Below are 20,489 nucleotides of genomic sequence, written 5' to 3'. Positions count from 1 at the left end.
TAATATACTAGTAACAGGAATATTATCTTAAACAAGTAAAATGTCACTCTCTCTGCCTGCCAAGGTCTCGACTTTTGAGTACTCCGATCCCTGTGGTTGTAACACTTTCTTGCGCTTTTAATTAAGAGTTCTGACATTTGATTTGACAAATACAAAACATTCAAATCAAATGGCAAATCGCTCGCAGCCTAAAATTGAAGCTCAATCAATGATTGGTATGCTGCTATTTAATCAAAACCAAACCAAACCGAAATTGCCTTTGCGGAGATGGTTCTATTTACCGGCGCCTACTTCGACCTTAAAAGATGTATGGCCCGCCAGTGTCTGAACCATAAAGGCTAGGATGAACAGTCAAGGTCCCGTAAATATGGTTGTTGCTCGGACATGGAGGCTAGGAGGAAACACGCAAGTCCAAGAGCACTCCAATTAACTCCCACGACTTTATCCGAACCAGCCGGAAAACAGAGAAATATAATTCCTCTTTTTCTATAAATACGGCTTGGTTTGATTTAATTTTTGGTAAAAAAAAAGTTTTTTTTTACTTTAATTTTTTTAAATATTTGATGAAATTAAATTTTCAAAAATATTACAATTTTGAAAGAGGTGTTTTGCAAAATTTAATTAATAATAATTTATAAACAAAAAAGTGATCAAAGTTAAAAAAAATTAATTAAATAAATCAAATTCAAACACTTATTATACGATGGAGAGTGCTAGAAAACATGCATGCATAAAATTTTCGTAATAATTGTTATGTGCATTACCTTACAATTTTAACCATATGCTATTATTATTATTATGCAATGATGTTTAAATTTTATTTAGTTTTAATAAAAGGGGATTCGATTTTTAAATAGTAAAATCATATACTAATCAATAAATTAAATGATCAAATAATTTAAATTTTATTAATTGTTGTTCATTTCTCATTATTTATAACATACATAAACATTATGAATGGTTTCATTATTATCCTGAATTAAAGGATAAGACCATAGCACCACCAAAAAATTGAGGTAGGGTTAATATTTTCAAAAAGTGATATTAAAAGAATTTTTTATGATATTTTTTTATTTTTTATTATAATTCTGTAAATTTTATAATATTATACAAAATTTTAATAATATTACAAATAAAATATTAAAAATATTATACTTTTGATATTACTATTAAATATGAAATAATTAACCAAAAATTTAAATAATTATATTTGTTTAAGATTTCATTGCATAATCAAAATTTAAAAATATATCTCATTTAAAAAATGTAATCAAAATTCAAATTTATCGTAATGGATAATTTATTCAAATTTGAAATCTTTTTCATCAAATCGTTTGAGACTAAGCAATCATGTTCACCAATTCTAGGGTAGTCTTGTTGTTATCAAAGTTGACAAGGGTGTTTTAGTCTTTTCAAAGGCGAAAGGTAGGACCCACGTGGTTCCATTAAATTGGGTCCGTCTTAGTTTGAGGGCACATAGCACAGTTACGCCGCGGCTTGTAAGCGATAGTAAGTTGTAATCGAATTTGACCATTTGTTTTTCTTAATCAATTTTGTGTTTGATGATAGGTTTAATATTTTTACTCTAATACAAGCAGGTAGAATCTAAATTCAATTTTATAATTTGTTGAAGTCATTTATTAAATTTATATATGTAAAATTATATACAAGTTTTTATTTTTTTAATTTTGAGTATGGCAATATTGAGATTTATAAGATAAAATAAATTTTCATTTAAAACTTATATATTTGGCTTTTTAAAATGATGGATTTAAAATTTTTATATAAATTTTAATGATTATATCCTTATTAATATGAAACTATATATCACAATCTAATTATAATGACCCGAGTTCAAGTTTAGCTAGTTCAATAATTTTTTACTTATAAAGTAAATGACTTTTAAAAATTTAAACTCAAAACTTTAGTAGAGATGAACTTAGACCTTTATATATATTTTTTAAAATAGACTTTCATCTACATCTTAATAACTATGTTCACATCCAACAAGAAATGATGCATAATTATAATTTTATTTTTTATATTTTCATATTAATAAACATTGAATACTTATAATATAAAAATATAACAAAATCAAATTTTTTGTAATTTTCGTAAAAATCATATAAACATTTAAAAATTCAGAGAAATATTTACAAAATAATAATAAAGATAAGAGTCTCTATTTGATAAATACATACATTTATTTGATATATTTCATGATATTATAAATAATATGTGAAAGTATTATTATTATTATTATTATTAATTTTTGAGGGAAAGTGGTGATGGACTGACGGTGGCTAATTTATAAAATGCTCAAAACAAATTGCCAAGTTGATTGCATGGATTTGAGATTCGCCAATGCACCACCGTATTGCTTAGTAGACAGTAATATGAACAATGTGAAGCTATTAATTCGTTTTCTTCTCCCAACGACTCACACCAACCGCTACGGAATCTTGGGATTAAACCAAGATTTTTCGAGTAATTATCGTCTGAAAATACAACACAAGGGAATCTGGCTAATTAAATCACACATGGTCTGCTATAAAACCATTATCCATCGTCAACAAGTTTGTTTTCAAACAAATTTTCATGTTATTTGGCCCGATAAGGGTGGAAATTTACTCAAAACTTCAGAAAGAAACAAAGGAAAATTCGCGAAAACAGGGTCAACCATAATTATTACACGAAGCTGCAAACCGTGGACAAATCAAGGGGCTGACTTGATTGAATTAAGATGGCAGCAAGTTCATCTCAGAAGCCCCTAATCCCACTCAATCACACTAGATTAAAGTATTTGATTACCTCTACAGTGCACAGGGTGTACTGTGTAATGACTTGAATGCCCCAAATCAGAAAGATGTATGTGGAGTAGCTTTGGACTTTGAAAGTTTGGCTTGTTTCCGAGTGGAAGCTGCTTTCCTCTCTCTCTCTCTCTCTCTCTCCCTTTCTTTCACAAGCTCTTATAAATTTGAGAGCCAACAGCCTCTCTTGGCTTTTACGAGGAACTCCCCCAAGAACTTAGTTCTGCATTCTTCGCCTTCAACAAGACCTACCCGAGAAGGCGCGGACAAAATATTTACACAGTGGGAAAAGGAAACATCAATAAAAAGAGAAGGAAGGAGAAGATCAAAAAAGGGAGTCTTATCTTTTCATTTCACTCTCAAATATCCTTCTCCGAGACTCTCACATCTTCATTTCCTTTTTGTCTACTTGTAACTTTGTGAGTACTTCAAACTGTTCTTCCCTTTTTACTTTTAATCTGGGGTTGATTTGTTTTTTCTTTTGTTTGTGTGCAATTATTATACTTCGGTTGGGAAGTCTTATTTCTCCATGGTCTATTTCGTTTCACGTTTATTGGTTTTATCTTCTTTCGAAATAATTAGCAATGGCATTGACTACTCTTACCCCGAAAAACCACACATTCGCATTCAAAGATCCTTCTGTTTCATTGGCCGGCCGCCTGGTGGGAACTCCGTTTGCCTGTGTCATTTAGTTCCCTTTCAATGGTTGCATCTTCCAAAAAATGAGATTATGACCTGATATTCAAGTCCTTGTTATGTTCCTTTCAGTTCCCTATCTTCATGTCCGTGGAAACCAACTAAGATCTTCAAAAGCTTTCGCTTTCCACTTGTTTTCATAATTGAGTTTCGTCTTTCAATCCTTTCCCCTTTTCCCCCTTCTCTTTTGATCTCTTTCTAAATCATGGATAAATGTCAAGTACAGAAGTACCAAATAAAAGGCCAAACTTTTCCCAGATGTATAAACAGAGACTTTGATCCATCTGTAAATATCTGATATCAAAAGCTTCTACGATTCTTTTCAATGATTAAAAATTTTGCCCATTTTCCACCCTGTCTTCCTCCCTGTAAAGACGCTTAAAGCCTTAAACCCAAAGCCCTTTTAAACCAATATTCACCAAAAACGATGAGCCTAGCCTATTCTCCATCTCTTTCCTCTATATTATATTCAGAGTTCGTTTTCTCTTTCTTGTAACTATTTTCTTTTCCGTTTACGTTCCTTCCTTGGAAGCTGTCTCCATTTTCCCTGCAACTAGGTTCTTTTATATTCCCCGTTGAATTTCTTCATTTAGTTTTATCCTCCTAAACTGTCAAGTCTTCACTCAAAATATTGATAAAAAAAACCCAAAGCCTTTTTTCCTTTCCACTCTTCTTGATACCCTGATTTGCCTCCCATTTTTGTTTTGTTCTTTGAAAGACTTCTCTCCATCTATTCATAATAATATACTATAATTTTCCCTGAAAAATCTTCGCATTTAAAACGGATTAATCAATCATCCACTATAAAATCCGCCAACTTGTTTCTGATCGTGATTTTAAATCTTTCCCGTGCTCAGGCTGCTCAGCAATGAGAACAGAGATGAGAAAAATCTCCAAGGTATGCCCTGTTTTCTTTCTTTTTTTTTTGTCAGCAATTTATTGTTCGTCGGATTTAGTTCATGGTTGCTGATGAAAAGCTTAATCTTCTTTATGGCTGGTACAGTCTTCGTGGCCTAAAGTAATAGCGAGAAAATGGCTGAATATACCGAGTGGAGCAGACGAGTTTCACTCCGATTACGCAATAAACGGTAAAAACACAAACCAAAATCTCATCCCGGATATGTCTCGTTTCAGTTTAAGATTGTATCGGAGATCTCGTTTTGAGATTCAAAATGGTTCGATCCCCTGTTTTTTTTTGGCAGGCCAAATTGATGAAACAAGAAAGAGTTGTTCTGACGACGATTATTACGTGATCGTACCGGAAGATTTCTCAGGTATAATTTACTTTGCTACAGCAGACCTGTTTTACTGTTCCGTACTGGTTCCACTCTGCTCCGTCCATTTCCAACTGTGGGAGTTTTTGAATTTCCCGTAGACGTGAGTTAGACGGCTATGATTCATTCGATTGGATGTCAAAGAAAAGAGCTCGCGGTGATTTCGGTTGGGTCCCGGTTTTGTTAGTTGATATTTGATGATCCAGTTGTTGAACTTGTTGCCACGTGGACGGTCTATTTTTGACTTTCCTTGTACCATGTAGAATTCAGATTTTACTTTGTTTTTGTTTTTTGTTTGTAACTGTGAGTTTTTGGTGTCACAGACGGATGGTTGAAGGAAGCTGCCGGAGGGATTAAACCGTCGAAAATCATGCCGGAGGCAGCACCCATCACCGATTCGCACAACCTCAGGTGAGGTTATAAAAACTAATTTTGGACTTCCAATTTTTTTTTTTCTTATGCTTAAGAAAAGTGCACGTGCAATATTTCAGTCGTTGAAATACGCGTGGTTCACATTAAGGCAAATAGAGATGTCAAAATTAGACCTTTGATAACTTTAAATGTTTTGTTTAAGTAACGTTGAGGATGCTAATAAATTATTAAACGATTATAGTACTTGTTTAAATACTATGCGGTTTAACTAGAATTATTGGACTTGAAGATGCTTAATTATAATCAATAACTGGGTTTTACTAGTTGTTTTTATTCAGAGTAATGTAAAGTTTTTGGTTTTGTGGGGATATGGATTATGAAATAATGTTGGGTTTGTTTTGGAGTTTCCAGGATGTTTGTAGGGACATGGAATGTCGGAGGGAAGTCACCCCACGGGGGTTTGAACCTAAGAGATTGGCTAAGATCACCAGCTCCTGCTGACATCTACGTTCTTGGGTAAGTACTTGCTCTTTTCTCTTTGTCCCAGTTAGTAGAAAGTCTAAACGGAATAACCTCTATGGCGATTTGGGTCGTTATTTTTATGATTAGGGCATGTAGTCGTGTAGAGAAAGTTGTCTTATTGCTAAAGGCATCAACTATTCAACACGGTCGTGGGGAGTGAGCGGACCGCGGTTGACGCCGTTTTAACATGCTTCACAGCTCCTAACCAGCTTGAACTTTCCCCCACTTGGAGTCTTTCAGGCTATTTGCTTATCTTCATTTACCCTTCTGCCCTTACCTTCAACCTCTTGTTTACTTGTCTGAGAAGAAAATAGTAAACAGATAAAATAAGAAAGTTTTTTTGAAGAGTTAAGAGTATTGTGGTAATTTTGGAATGATTTGCTAAAACGGATTTTCCTGCCTGTTTAGGTTCCAGGAAATTGTTCCTCTAAATGCAGGCAACGTGCTTGGAGCAGAGGACAATGGACCAGCTGCCAAGTGGCTTTCCCTTATTCGTCAAGCTTTGAATAGCAACAGAAGTGACCAAGAACTTGCTCAGTATTATTGCAATTCCACTGAATCAAGGAGTCCATCCTCACCGCAGCTTGAGCAGCAAGCAGGCCTCAAGCCTAGGATCAGCTTCTCTGACTTACTCTCAATAGAAGATGAACTTGGGAAAGAGGATTTTGAAAGATTGCTATACTTGAATTCAAGTTCAAGTGAAGAAGGCTCCCCTAGCCCCAGTTGTATGTCTGGTAGTCCAAATCAGCAACGCTTCTGCCTAGCTGCAAGCAAGCAGATGGTAGGGCTTTTTTTGTGCGTGTGGGTTCGAGCTGATCTTTACAAGCATATAAGCAACCTTAAAGTCTCATGTGTTGGCCGTGGGATCATGGGATATCTTGGAAACAAGGTCAGACATTGCAGTTATTCTACACTGTTTTTGACATGTTGGTCACGAAAAGAAATATATCCAGCATTTACAGCAGTTAAATTATAGTTGTATTAATTTTAACTTCTTTTAATTATTTGGTAACAGGGTTCAATATCCATTAGTATGACATTGTACCAAACAACATTTTGCTTTGTTTGTACCCACTTGACTTCTGGGGAGAAAGAAGGGGATGAGATCAGAAGAAATTCTGATGTTGCAGAAATATTAAAGAGAACAAGGTTTTCTCAATCGTTTAGAGATCTATTAAAGAGAACAAGGTTTTCTAATTCATATAGGGATCTTAGACAGCCACTTCCTCCAGAGAGCATTTTAGACCATGAGTGAGCCCCCTTAGTCACACTGATTAAAATCACCTGAATATCTTGTAAAATTTTCACACTTTTTTATGAGACTCCTAATGTTTTTCCTTGTCTGTATTTGTTCAGCAAAATTATATGGTTAGGGGATTTGAACTATCGGCTTGCTGTGGGGTCTGGTGATACACATGAATTACTCAAGAAGAATGACTGGCAAGCACTTCTAGAGAAGGATCAGGTGAGGGAGGCTAATCTAGACAAGCTTTGTTCTGTTTTCAATCTACACAAGGCTCTTATTACAGACGTGGTGGTTTGGTAATCTGAATGCTTTGGCCCCTGACTTTGTTTGGCACCAGTGTCATGTGAAACAAAGAGAGTAGAAAATTGACCTTGAAATATTTTATTGTTTATTTTAGATCTAACGATGTGGTATTTCCCTTACTATTTTGGCAGCTAAGGATAGAACAAAGGGCTGGTCGGGTGTTTAAAGGATGGGAAGAAGGGAGGATATACTTTGCCCCCACTTACAAATATCTCACCGATTCTGATGACTATGTCGTCCAAATATCTAACTCGAAAGAAAAACGGCGTACTCCTGCCTGGTAACGTTCTAAATTTATGTCCCGTTCACCTCCATTTTCCTTAATTATTGATAATTAAATACATCAATTAGGACTAAATTAATTCCAAGTTGTGCATTCATTAAGGTTGCTTGTTGGAAGCAAATAGTTGCCTTCATCATCCTTTAAAAAAAGTATATATGTTGATATTTATATAATTAGAATATATATTTGCGTTGTATTTGATTACTACAGGTCTGTTCCTACTTTTGGCAGTTTTCGTTATTATTATTGTTTCGATTTTGCTTGCTCCATATTTAATGAACCTTGCCGACCCACTGAACATGACTCTGTACTAATCTTAGTTGTTCATCACATTTACCCTAAATCTATTCTGCTGTAGGATTATTTAAATTTAAGCCACAACAATTAATTAGTACTACCATGTCTTAGAACAAACAAAGGTATACCTGGGGAACACTAATACAATTATTAGCAGTTGTTTCTGTTAATAAAAGCACATGTTGCCCTTTTTGAAGAGATCATTTGCTGGATAAATCTCATAAGCTAAGGTTAACAATAGAACTTTCATACTCAACTGTTCACATTAATTATTAGGAGGTCGGCCAGTGAGATTTATCCTCTTTCCTTTGAACAAGATTGTAACCTTAAAGACTGAGTGACCGACCATGTTTCTAATTAATGTTCTTGCTAAGACTGGTGGAACCTTAAGCGTTGACATGCTGTCTTCACTTAGTTTAATCATTAAATGTTCTTCTTGTTGCTTTCTAAGTAAAATCGATACTGAGATACCAAACCTAAGCAATTTTATGGAAATGATTGCAGGTGCGACAGGATACTGTGGAAAGGCGAAGGACTTAAGCAGATTTGGTACTCAAGGGGAGAGTCTAGGTTCTCAGATCACAGACCAGTTTATTCCCTCTTCTCAGTCCATATGAATCCAGCAAACAAGCCCATCTCCACCGCTAGATCCTGCTCACCAAGATTTTCAGCAAAAACTGCCTTGTCATCAGCTTGTGTGGCCAAGGTCCAAGCTGAGGAACTGTTGCTAATTCCCAGGGCACCAAGCTGCATTAATGCAACTTCCAGGTTTTGACACACCTCCAACTTTCTGTCCCAAAAATGGCCCACCAATAGTGCAGTTACAGCTGTAATCATCTGACAGAGTCAGGCCGATGCGAAAACCGATAAGCATCCCCTGACACCTGGGTTGCACCGCTCCCGCATTTTTAACGGGTTGGAACGGCGTGCTGGGTTAGTGATGATGTTCATGATGGATAGTTCTGCCTGCTACTCGAAGCGTTTCTTGTTGCAAGAATCAGAAGAAAAAGAACATATAATAGTTCTAAATGCATGTGGATTTTGGTGTGCATGCCTGATTTTTGACAAACGAGCTTCGGGGGATTCTGTGAATATGTTCAGAATCAGAAGGCAGTGAATGATTAGATGGGGTTAGAAGCGAAGCAGGCCACTTCAGAAGCAAAAAGGAAAACCTCAAAAAAGGAGGATGGCTCAGTTCAATCTCTGGGCCTTCCATTGTCATGCGTGTTTATTAATTCCTTGAAGCTAACCATGTCCTTGTTTAACTGGAAGAAGCATGAATGCATTTCAGCTTTTTGCAGTGAAAAAGCGTTCCATTTGTTCTCACTCTGATGCTGGTAGAGAATATGTTGAGTTGAGAGAGAGCTTTGATTAAAGTGAAAACGTGTAAATGAAAAGAGAAAAAAAATTGGGTTTTGCGGAGAAAGTTCTGGCAGAAGAACTTTGATTAAAGCAAAGGCATTCTCATTGGTGAATTTAGTATTTGTGGCTTTTGGTGAGGTTTTCAGTTTTGTCTGCAATTTAGCTGGCAATTCCCATGTTCCGTTCCTTCTTTGGATGCATTCCTCTTCTGGACTCAAGTCTAGCAGTCATTGTCTAACAATTAAATTCCTTCAATCAATCTTTAACCGTCGCTCTCAACTTAATACAAAGGCCAATGCCCGATCCTAGCCACGGAAAACTTCATATCTAGGTCTTCAATTTCTAGAGACAGCACAAAATGTTCCTGGCCACCCGTTCAGGGCAAAAGGAGAGCCACATAACCAGAAACCGTAGGCTCAAAGCGAGCCGTAGACTGCAGAGACTAAATGATATATACAGCCGAAAACAAGATCTTACAAGCTAGTGGACTCTCTCCTCATACTGTTACAGGTATTTGATGCATTATGAGCTCGTTGAGAGGCAAATAAAGTGCCAACTTTGGAGGGTTTATACTTATGACGCAGATCATATATGTAGTATTTGAATATTATCTTTATTCCTTTATAAGATATCCGAATCTTGATTAATGAGGTCGACTAAGGCAAACTATCCACTAAATATATATTACTGTCATTCTTATTTATTATTTTATATGTGAATCAATGTTTAACATGAAATTAAATTTTACTTTTTTTTTTTATAAACGATCCAATAGGTAACTTGCCATCTGGGCCCTAATTTGGTCGCTCATATGTTGAACTGCAGTACTGGCCTGGCCCAACCCTCCAATTCCTTTTATGGGCTCCACTAGAGCTTATTTGGGCCTTCAAAATTAAAAAAATAATGATGTTATTGTATTAAGCAAGCCGAGGTAGTGGAGCTAGTCTTCTTGGGCACTTAAAGTTAGTCGCAGGTTTTTTGAAGTGGCGCCAAACGCGCGCACGGAGAGATCAGATCTGACACAACCTAAGTACACGTGTACGGTCGGAATAAGGCCTCCCACCAATTGTGATCGTGCAGGCCACCATCTTATATCATCCCTTCCATCAAAATCCGCAAAAATCGTTTTTTTTTTAAAAAAAAATCTTTCCTGGTCTCATAGATCTCGCTGCAATCACCGTCCGTACAATCTCCGGTATTAGCTCCGGTGAATCACTGAAGTAAAGTTTTCCGCTTATGCGATCACTGATCGTTGCTGCGTTCGCAAATAAATCTATCGCCTCATTGCAGGTATTTCCGCAATGAAGATCTCTCCTGTGCCCTTTTTGTTTCCCTTTTCTAAATCGTAGACCGCGTAAAACTAATTTTAGGGTTAGGGTTCTACGCGTATTATTTTAATTCTCAGTCGTCCGTTTATTTTAGAAAATTTGAGGAAAGTCTCTACTTGAAAGGTTTTGCTATTTTGGCATTAATTAAAATAAATGTTGATTTTGATAAGTGAACTTACCAGTGGTTGGCGCTAGAAAAGTAATAGATTGTACAGAGCAGGTGAGATTAGGATTATTTGTTTTCATTGTTTTTGATTGATTAATCCCTGGCATTTTGCAGATAATTTCTTTAGGGAGTGACGGTTTTAGAATTCTCCACGAAGTTTAACTGTATCTGCTTCAGCCAGGAGTTGAAAAACTTTTCTGTTTATTATCAAGTTTGTGTATTTAATCCTTTGTTTAAAGCCACGTGATGAATTTTTGAAGTGTTGTGAATATAGTTAACTGTTGGACTAGGACAGCAAAGTGGAATCAAGAATTGAATCCAGCATAAATTTTGAAGTAAAGCAAGAAAAATGGTATGTTTTCTATGTTCTTAAGGAAATTTGGATTTCAATTTGGATCTTGTTGTGATGCTGTTTATCAGTTTATATGTACCTTTTTGAATTGATTGAGAGGTTGAATTTGGTGTGGATTAAATGTTCTCTAGTTGCTTATATGTTATGGTAGTCTTGTGTAGGTAAGACTTTTTAGGCTTAAAATTCTTTCTCAACTGAAATATTGTGCCTTTTGTAAAAAATCTTTATGCTTTGCAGATTGGATTTTCCAACTAATTGTTGACAAGTTGAATTAGAGTTATGTTCAACATTTTCTAATTTATCTATGATCTATAGGATTTTATCATTTTGTCTGTTGTTGCTTTGTGGAAAAGGATGAATTTTGGAAGTTCTTGAGATTAATTGCAATTAACATATTTGTAAGTCTTCTTAATTGTTGTAAATGAGTGTTGTAGGTGGAGGGCTACTGAGGAACGAGATATATCTAGGAGTGCAGAAAAATGTCATATGACCATTGTTCCATTTGCTATATCATTTGTGTATAATGCCTACTTGCTTTCTTGATGGCATGTAGTCAAAATTGGGGATACTAGCTCAATGAAAAAGCTTTGACTGTTATTGTTATTTTCTTCTACATGACTTCATGGTCTTGACTTGTTTCTGATTAGTTAGGTTTTGCATGTGACAGTCTTTCCAGAATCAGGGCTTTTGGATGACGAAGGGTGCTGGTTGTTTAAATGATGGTGAGATGGCTTATGATAATTCTTCTAGAATTGAGCCCAAGCGTTCTCATCAGTGGTTCATGGATGGCCCTGAGACAGACTTATTTCCTAACAAGAAGCAAGCAGTTGGAGTTCCGACTACCAGCTTATTTTCTGGAGTGTTGAATTCACATGTTTCTCAATGGGGAAATTCTTCCAGTTTTCATTCAATCTCTGGGCATTTTGCCGAACGATTATTTGATACTGAAACATCTCGAGCTGTGCATTTTGATGATCAGGGCATTTCATCAGGTAGCACAGAGAAAGTTGACATGGGAAGAAAGGTTAATGAAGATCTATTCACAAATGATTCATCATTTGGTTTATCCATGTCCCATACAATGGAAGATCCCAGATCTGGGTTAAATTATGGGGGACTCAGGAAGGTAAAAGTTAGTCAGGTGAAGGACTCTGAGAATGTCATGTCTGTGTCAATGGGGCATGCATATGATAGGGTGGATAATAATTCCGTGTCAACAGATCATGGTTATAGCAAGGTGGAAGATCGTAATATATCAATGGGTCTTGCTTATAACAAAGGGGATGAGAACCTCATGTCTATTGGTGACACCTATGAAAGGGAGAATAACATTTTCATATCAATGGGACAATCATATAACAAGAGTGAGGATAGCGTTACTGTTGGTCAAACGTATAAAGAAAGTGCCAGTGCCATTGCAATGAGCAATACCTTCGATAAGGATGAAAACAATTTCATGTCCATGGGCCAAACATTCAACAGGGCAGATGATAATTCCATAACTGTGGGTCACACCTTTGGTAAAGGAGATGACAGTGCCATATCCATTAGTCATAGCTACAACAGAGGTGACAACAATAATTTGTCAATTGGTCCGTCCTATAGTAAGGGAGAGAGTACTATTATCTCTTTTGGTGGCTATGAGGATGATGAGGATACAAGTCAAACGGGAAGGCTCATATCGAGCTATGATTTATTGATGGGTCAGCCCTCTGTCCAGAGTTCTGATGCACCAAATGAGAAAGAGATGGTTAAATCCAATGCTGATGCACTTGTTCCCACTGGTAATATAACTGCCTCTGGAACGGAAGTTTCTAGGAAGAAAGAAGACCCAAAAACAGCAAAAAAGGTTTCTTCAAATAATTTCCCTTCTAATGTCAGAAGTTTGCTATCAACTGGTATGCTTGATGGAGTTCCTGTTAAATATATTGCCTGGTCACGGGAGGTAAATCTCATTTCATGTTTTCCTGCTTTAGTTTACCTTACTATCTGGTGACATGCCTGCTTCTTTTTATGCACATTAGAAAGAGCTACGTGGTGTTATAAAGGGTTCTGGGTATCAATGTGGCTGTCAGACATGCAATTTTTCTAAGGTGGGGTTTTTTCAGTTCTACTTTTTGTATCAAGGTAATTGGTGAGGCAAAGTATCTGTGCACTGATCAGCTGGTTTCTACTTGTCTTACAGGTGATTAATGCATATGAATTTGAGCGACATGCTGGTTGCAAAACAAAACACCCAAATAATCACATCTACTTTGAGAATGGGAAGACCATTTATGGGATTGTTCAAGAGCTTAGAAGCACACCTCAGAGTATGTTGTTTGATGTTATGCAGACTATAACTGGTTCATCTATTAACCAGAAGTCCTTCCGGCTTTGGAAAGGTGATGCAAACTACTGAATTTGAATGTCTTTTCTTTTTACCGCTCCTAACTTTTGGTTATTTACCATAGACATTAATGCTCCAACATTATCTATTTTCCAATGATAAAGATAATTAAAAATAAATGCATATTTTATGAGCAATCTTTGTTGACAAAAAATGTTTCCTACTTGTGTTGCTCTTTCTTTTTCAGAGTCCTTTCTAGCTGCCACTCGTGAACTTCAGCGTATATATGGGAAGGATGAAGGGAAAAAATTATCATAAGCAACCATGTTCATTTGTAAGGTAGGGTCATTTCTGTTTTGCGCGTAGGAAGTCATCTTTTTGACGAGATTTTGTGCTTGTTAATGGTGACAGCACCACTAACTTAGCATGGATGTTTTTCTAATTTGAGGGACAGGGATCGTGTAAGAGATCAATGCCACACAAAATAGGTACTTTATCGTGTCTTTGGTTGTATAAACATGTAGTCCATACCTTAATTGAAGAGAAAAAGATGATATTTAAATGGTACTTTTTCTTGGAAAGGGATTTTTTTATTTTCTTTTTGGCGGTTCTTCCTCTAAACCTAGCTGTTCCCCATTTGTGTATCATCTGCCTTAAGATTTTACTATTAATTGGCCTTATAGAAGTTACTATCACTGATGCATTCAAACCTTAACCGTTTGGATAGCAGCTAGCTATTTAATTGCTGAAGCTTTGAAATACATTCCACACTCTAATGGACCTTGCAATGCATTCCACCCTCTAATATCTGTATACCCCTTTTCTTCTGTTTCTCTTTCTGACCACTACCCCAAGGCAAACCTCAAAGCAGTAGTTATATCCTATTTTACTTTTATATTTGGTTAGAAAGAAAATAAAGGGGAGGGAAAAAAGTTAAGAAAGAAAGGAAGTTATTTTTCCTTAAGTTTAGTATGAAGGATGGAAGGGAAAGAAAGAGGATTGAATGAGTGTTTTTCTCTCATTTTGGAAGGATTGAATTTGGAAGTAAGGAAAAAAGTGAAAGTCTTATCAATTTTCTCTTCCTTTTACTTCTCTCCTTCCAAATGACAAAATGAAAGAAAGTAGCTTTTCTTTCCACCCCCTTTATCTCCTTTCTGTTTCTCTTTTAATAAATATAGTAACTGAAATGAGTTTCTTGGAGGGCGTGATGGCCCAATCCAAACACGCAGAGAACTGCTGAACCTGGTTTGCGGTCGGAGAGGGTTTGGATTCATGTGTATGTTGTCAGGGCAGCATCATAAAACATTTTTAAGATAGGAGCATACCCAATGGGTCCTAATGCATGAAAAAGTTTTGAACCAGGTCTATGGAAGTTAAGGACTTGTTGCTGCAACTCCCTTTTCTAGCTTAGACCGTATCTATCATCACTTTGTAATTGCCTTGTGGAAATAAACTGATCCTAATATAGTATGGTTCAGGGTGGTTTTATGGTTTTGCCCATTTCTATCTTTGGTTTGTTTGCAACTTTGTATTCAGCCTTTGTTATTATCAACTAAACCACTAGAAGCCAAACTACTATAAAAATCATAATACAATGGGCCCTAACCTTGGTGTGACATAATATGTTTAACCCCCAATATTTCTTTACTCATTGGAGGAGGAACCCTTGGCCTTTACCCATTGTATTGGTGTAGTGATTCTGCTCTCATCATGCACCTTATGCTATCAATTTCATGCAGATTATTTTGAGAAAAAGAAATTGTAAAGAAAACTCCATTAGATTGAATGATTACAGATACTCGATCAAATTTATCCGCTGGGGAGAGGGGGAGGGAATTGGGCTGATGATTGATCAAATCCTGCATCATGATTCATGACCTTAGCCGATAATATTTTTTTAGTGGAAAGTCATATCGTTGGATGGATAGTTACTTTTGAATCGGAAACCACTACCATTCCATAATTGCTAGTGGTTTCCCCTGTCTCTTTAGAGTAGTGGATGTTAAGTTGAAATCAAATCCCGTAAGCTTTAGGGGACGGTAATTCTAGACCGGAACTAAGTCGCTTTTCTCATGTAATTTTTCGTCCCTGATTGAAGTTTCTCTGCTGGGCGCATCAATTATGATGGCCTGATGATCAAAACTTTCCTTTTCTTCCTTAGCCATGTCTATTTTAGCTGGTTCGATTTGCTGCTGGATCAATGGGGGTGGAGACTTGTACTCCTTGCTTTTACCCCAAAGCACGAGATATAGACCCACAATTATGATGATAGCTCCAATCACCCTGTTGAAACACGAGATCAGTTTGTTTGTTTTTCTTTTTATTCCTCCTTCTCTTTAGACAATTGTTATAGTAATATGAATATGGAGAGTACCTTCCCAGATACATTTGTTCTGCCAGAATGAAGGTAGACATGATGGCTACAATAACCATGCATAGGGGGCTAAAAGCTGTAACAAACACTGGACCTCTGTCTTTCATTATCACCCCTTGAATGTAATAAGCAAGTCCCGAACATACAATACCCTGCAACCATAAAAGTAAAATCAGTTTCTATAGTTTCAGGACTCCAATAGGTGGTGAAACAGTGGTAAATATGATGGAAATCAAGTTGGGTTTTTGAGACTTGAGAATGATTTTTAATTTTTTTTCCCCCTAATCTTGATTTACAGGAAATCCAAATGCATTTCCTAAGTGAATGGGTAGGTAAGCGTCGTTACACTGTAAGCAGCTGTCAGTAACTTGGTGTCCCATTTAATAGCCCAGATGGTAGCGTTTCCTCCCTCCATAATCAAAGCAGCTATGGTACCCTCCAGCGTTCCCAACAGGCATATCCAAGCTGTCAGAGAAAGCTCGGCAGGATATGTTTCCAGAGTGACTGCCTATAAAAGCAAAACAAACACAGATTTAGACCATGGTTAAAGGAAAATACATACAAGATTTTAGTTACAGCAAAAAAAAAAAATTGTATGTACTTACTTGCAGAATCACGAAACAAGCATAGCTGAAACAGCCAACTGTGATCATCAGACCTCCCTTAATCGTATGATGGATATCGGTCCCATTTTGGGCTGCTGCTTGATGATTGGAACTTCCTTTCGTCCAAAATAACTCAAGCACTGGTCCTTTCATCAGTGTCATGACCATGGCTCCCGCAACTGTCGCTAGGGTTCCGACTACCTTGCCATGGCCGCGGAATGATCTTAAGTTTACCTTCTCAAGCCTGTAGAGGACGTACGTAAATTTTAGGAAAATTAGCTTTAAGAATTATAATCATATGATGTGCAGCTTCTAGCAAAGATTTCGCTTCTGTCTTTCTCTGTTTCTACCTTAAAACCCATGCCATTACGAAGGTAATGGCAGGAAGAATGTTGTACATGGCAGCCGCAAACGTTGCAGTTGTGTACTTCATCCCCACGTAATACAAGTTCTGGTCAATGACTGGCCTGCCAGAATTCAGATAAAACAGTTGTCAGATCTTATTGTGTATAAAGTGTAAAAGAGAAAACTAGATATTTTAGTTCGGATAATTACTCCAGTAAGCCGAGCACCATTATCTTGATGAAGATTGGAAGTGTCATCTTCGGCCTCACTTTCCTGTCAAAAAGAAAAAGTAACTTTCCCTGTCAGTTTCCCTCTATTTTACAAACATGGCACTGTTACATGCATGCATGGTTTTCGTGAGAGAGGAGATACTTGTCGAGAACGGCGGCGAAAGGAGCCATGACGACGGTGGCAATGGCGTGACGGTAGACGACGAGAGCATAATTGCTCATCCCCTGGTTGAGTGCAGCCTTAGACAACACATCCATTCCGGCAAGCCCAACTTGCAAGAAAATTGCAGCGAATAATGGCTTGAACCTACCCAAAGAACCATGTCCTTGATTATTCTCCATTACTCTGAACTATACGTGTACTGCAGCACCCTTATGTTTTCCAGTTCTCAACTTATAGAAAACACAGGAAGAAGTTAATTAATTCATTGATGCACTCATGAGGAGAATTTCAGGTATCTGTAACCTCCTATTTATATTCGTAAGTTGCTCCACTTAATCGCATATTCCATCGAACTTTGTACCACCCCATGACTCCAAGTCGATTTTCTGTTGCAAACCAATCATTACAAATAGGCCCCTCCTTTTTCCATCAAAGACATGTACGTTAGCAGCATTATTGACTGTTTCCTTTAATTTTTGTACATGTCAGTGCCATTATTTTATTATTATTTTTGTTGCCTTTGCGTGGTTGAGGAGCCAATGAACTGGTGGAGTTGCTTTTGTGAGTTTTTTTGCCCCCAAAAATGGTTTTTTAAACGGGGTTTCGTGACTGGTCTGCATACATCCATGAATTACAACATAAGAGTCTGAAAAAAGAGGGGAGATTCCCGTGGCTGAGTGCGTATGACATCCACTCTCAGATGAACAGAGAAGTTGTTGTCTTGAGAGGAAGAAGGTTGTTTTGCTTTGTTTTCTCTTTTTCTTAATCAGTTAACCTTTTTCAATTCGGAGGGATTGGGTGGGCAAGGCAAGGCAGGCCAGTCTTTCTGCATCAAGTATTTCTTTTGTAGCCCATAGATGAGTCTTAAGCCAATTTTGCTTATGCGCATTCCACTACTCAAAAGGAGAATGTGGATAGAACGAGAGTTGCCTTATGAGAAATCTAACTCCATTATTGCAGGAGATAAGACCCTTTTTTTTTTTTGTTACCAACATGAAGATCTCTGTCAGATATCTCTCTTTCTTTCTTTCTTTCTTTCTTCTGCTTTTCTTTTCATTTGTTTGTTTGTTTGAATTGTTCTTCCAAGGACCAGTCCAAGGTAAAAAAAAAGAAAGGGGAAAAGCCTAAAAGGTTGCATTGGGGGAGGATGTCAAGTTAATGCCCTCCATTTCATGGCTTACGCTCCCACTTGCACAGCTTGTTTCCTTGTGCTTTTATGTGTTGAGCACCAACTCCACAATCAAATAGTCCAATTATTTCTGCTTTAAAGGAAATGTGGGTCTGTGTGTGGAAAACTTGTCTGGTGATTATCCAATCACTCCCACTTATAACCTTATGAATTTGTGGTAGAAAATTACACGTGTGGTCGTAAAGCTACCCAAAAATATAATAAAAACACAGAAAGAGAGAAGAAAGCGGCTTTCCGAGCCAACCTGAGCGACCCCAATCCAACTCACTTACCTATTATTAATTCCAAATGTTCCACAAGCAAGCAAAAGTCATTTACCATAAACATTATTTCTAGAAAACGATTATAATCTCCTAAGTCTAACTTCGAATTTATTTAATTCTCAAATATATCGAATCAGATACTAATTCTTCATCCGACTGTTCATCATTATGATTCAAGAGTTAGTGAATAATACACTAAAGAGTAAATCAATAACCATCTAGCAATGGATAGGATTCTGTTTAGGTTTATAGAGTAGCATCCGTCACTTGTTCTTGGCTTAGGACCCCGACAGAATCACTACACGTAAAATCCCACCACGCCCGTTGAGGAATATAATCCTACCAATCCATTTAATATGGGTTGTGTGTCACGATTTAAGGATAAAAAATTTAAATAAGTCTAACTCAGAATATTGTGCTATAATGCAGAAACAAATATAAACAAAACAAAACTTGCTGAGATTATATTATAATTATATTATTCTTAAAAAAAAAACAAATAGCTAAGATTTTAATCAAAATAACCTATGAATGTTAGAATACTTGAATGTAAAGACTATGGGGCAATTGACTATTTTTTTTCCTAAAGCCCTAGGGTCCTATTTGTAATAGGTTTTCCCTAATCTAAACTCCTAAACTAGGGTAGATAACAAGCTATTTAAGGTTCCATTTGATAATCGTAAAATAACTTGCTAAAAAAAAAATTTTCTTTGTAAAGTATTTTACATAAAAATTTAATGTTTTCCAATTTTTGGATAAACAATTGAAAATATTTTCGATTGTTTGGATTTGTTTGTGAAAAATATTTTTCACCATCATCAAATTGTAAACAAGCTAAATACTCAAATAAGCTATTGATCTATGTCAAAAAATCAATTCATCTCCTATCCTTTTATTACGTTTAAATAAATCTCTGAATTTCTATTTTGAGTCAAATAAACCCGTCTCTCTAATCATTGACTAACTTCTATCAGTCAACGATACATGTAACACTTTTATATCATGTCATTTACCACATGACAAATGACAAGATATAAAATATTATTTATTAGGATTTGTATGCTTACTTTTTTACTTATTTACTCAATTCTAATCAATAATATTTAATGACACATCATCTACCACATGACAGATGACATAGTATAGAAATGTCACATGTATTATTGATTAATGGAAGTTAATTTAAGGAAAATGACTTATTTGACTCGAAATAAAAATTCAAGAACTTATTTGAATGTAATAAAATAATAAGAGTTAAATTGATTTTTTTGATATAATTCAAGACCTTATTTAAATATTTAATCTAAAAATTTTATAAATATCTAATTCTCCAACAACTCTATAAAAATGAAACTATCAATATTGACTACGATCTTATCCTTTGTCAGTTAATTCATTGCTTTCAACTTCAATATCTTTTATTGAAAGTAAAGGGCACCCTTTTGCACGATAACAGAATCCTCATTTTCATTATCACCATCTTCTAACACTTCACCCTCATTTTCTTGTCTTTGGATCTCCTTCAAAGTTGAAAATTTATCAAACCCATAGGAATTCTCAAGCTTAACAAAAAGGGTATCTTTCAAAGTGGAATGCTTTATGGTTCCTGCTGAATCATTTCTAGTGGAACTAGTTAAGCTGTTTATAGTTACGGGTTTATGACCACCCAGCTTAACAAATGATTTGTTAAACTGAAAAATGGGTTTCTTGATGAGTTGAAGGATTGGATTTGACGATCCAAGTGAAAAAGAAAACCAAGAAGATATTGTGAAAGAAAATACCAATATCTTGTAGATTTGAAGGAGAAACTTTTCTGTCTCTCCATCAATGTAGCTCCGACTAAGGAAGCTTTACCACCATGTCGGTGGAAGAACCCGGGGGGAGGAGGAAGGGACGACAGATATGGGACATAAAGCTAAGGACTTAAAGGCAGGGGTTTATTTTTTGCTGGTGGAAATTGTCTTACCCCATGAAAAATCC

General features: G+C 36.2%; 3 protein-coding genes across 8 annotated transcripts; 2 read left to right on the top strand and 1 right to left on the bottom strand.

The window, feature by feature from the left end:
- Positions 1-2,866: 2,866 nt before the first annotated feature.
- Positions 2,867-9,840, top strand: LOC110420401 (DNAse I-like superfamily protein). Its single transcript, XM_021433696.2, has 11 exons — positions 2,867-3,229; positions 4,364-4,404; positions 4,510-4,594; positions 4,709-4,780; positions 5,104-5,191; positions 5,564-5,668; positions 6,083-6,563; positions 6,690-6,925; positions 7,031-7,139; positions 7,355-7,503; positions 8,308-9,840. Exons 2-11 carry the CDS (start codon positions 4,375-4,377, stop codon positions 8,576-8,578), a joined length of 1,626 nt encoding a protein of 541 aa, XP_021289371.1. The 5' UTR covers positions 2,867-3,229; positions 4,364-4,374; the 3' UTR covers positions 8,579-9,840.
- A 255-nt stretch (positions 9,841-10,095) lies between these two features.
- On the top strand, positions 10,096-16,126 carry LOC110420402 (uncharacterized). 6 transcript variants are annotated; one of them, XR_002445539.2, is made up of 8 exons: positions 10,096-10,455; positions 10,774-11,011; positions 11,679-12,956; positions 13,036-13,104; positions 13,197-13,395; positions 13,588-13,679; positions 13,795-13,828; positions 14,570-14,840. XR_002445539.2 is itself a non-coding variant. In XM_021433700.2 (7 exons), the coding sequence occupies exons 2-6, from the start codon at positions 11,009-11,011 to the stop codon at positions 13,656-13,658; spliced, it is 1,620 nt and encodes a 539-aa protein (XP_021289375.1). In that variant the 5' UTR covers positions 10,096-10,455; positions 10,774-11,008; the 3' UTR covers positions 13,659-13,679; positions 16,013-16,126. The 6 variants fall into 6 exon arrangements, 4 of the variants coding, with proteins under 4 accessions (XP_021289375.1, XP_021289374.1, XP_021289376.1 ...); XM_021433700.2 differs by lacking the exons at positions 13,795-13,828; positions 14,570-14,840 and adding an exon at positions 16,013-16,126; XM_021433699.2 differs by lacking the exon at positions 14,570-14,840 and having other exon boundaries at positions 13,795-14,130.
- On the bottom strand, positions 15,100-17,445 carry UMAMIT12 (nodulin MtN21 /EamA-like transporter family protein). Its single transcript, XM_021433703.1, has 7 exons — positions 17,037-17,445; positions 16,875-16,937; positions 16,670-16,786; positions 16,320-16,563; positions 16,061-16,222; positions 15,715-15,866; positions 15,100-15,623 (listed from the first exon to the last, which is right to left on the bottom strand). Exons 1-7 carry the CDS (start codon positions 17,234-17,236, stop codon positions 15,386-15,388), a joined length of 1,176 nt encoding a protein of 391 aa, XP_021289378.1. The 5' UTR covers positions 17,237-17,445; the 3' UTR covers positions 15,100-15,385.
- Between the last annotated feature and the right edge of the window lie 3,044 nt (positions 17,446-20,489).

Source organism: Theobroma umbraticum, unplaced genomic scaffold (assembly GCF_002168275.2).
Source record: "Theobroma umbraticum cultivar Fairchild unplaced genomic scaffold, ASM216827v3 scaffold_86.0, whole genome shotgun sequence".
Taxonomy (NCBI): Eukaryota; Viridiplantae; Streptophyta; class Magnoliopsida; order Malvales; family Malvaceae; genus Theobroma; species Theobroma umbraticum.
Note: the sequence above shows the minus strand (reverse complement) of the source record. Positions and strands in the feature narration are given on the sequence as shown.

What these genes read in the sequence shown, in the direction of transcription:
- LOC110420401 (XM_021433696.2), top strand. Translation starts at nt 4,375, where the DNA reads ATGAGAACAGAGATGAGAAAAATCTCCAAG. An exon ending in CTCCGATTACGCAATAAACG is followed by an intron (nt 4,595 to 4,708) that starts GTAAAAACACAA and finishes TTTTTTTGGCAG; the next exon opens with GCCAAATTGATGAAACAAGA. An exon ending in GCTGACATCTACGTTCTTGG is followed by an intron (nt 5,669 to 6,082) that starts GTAAGTACTTGC and finishes CTGCCTGTTTAG; the next exon opens with GTTCCAGGAAATTGTTCCTC.
- UMAMIT12 (XM_021433703.1), bottom strand. Translation starts at nt 17,236, where the DNA reads ATGGAGAATAATCAAGGACATGGTTCTTTGGGTAGGTTCAAGCCATTA. An exon ending in ATGGTGCTCGGCTTACTGGA is followed by an intron (nt 16,787 to 16,874) that starts GTAATTATCCGA and finishes GAATTCTGGCAG; the next exon opens with GCCAGTCATTGACCAGAACT. An exon ending in CTTGTTTCGTGATTCTGCAA is followed by an intron (nt 16,223 to 16,319) that starts GTAAGTACATAC and finishes TTGCTTTTATAG; the next exon opens with GCAGTCACTCTGGAAACATA.
- LOC110420402 (XM_021433700.2), top strand. An exon ending in ATATTGCCTGGTCACGGGAG is followed by an intron (nt 12,957 to 13,035) that starts GTAAATCTCATT and finishes TATGCACATTAG; the next exon opens with AAAGAGCTACGTGGTGTTAT. An exon ending in GTCCTTCCGGCTTTGGAAAG is followed by an intron (nt 13,396 to 13,587) that starts GTGATGCAAACT and finishes TTTCTTTTTCAG; the next exon opens with AGTCCTTTCTAGCTGCCACT.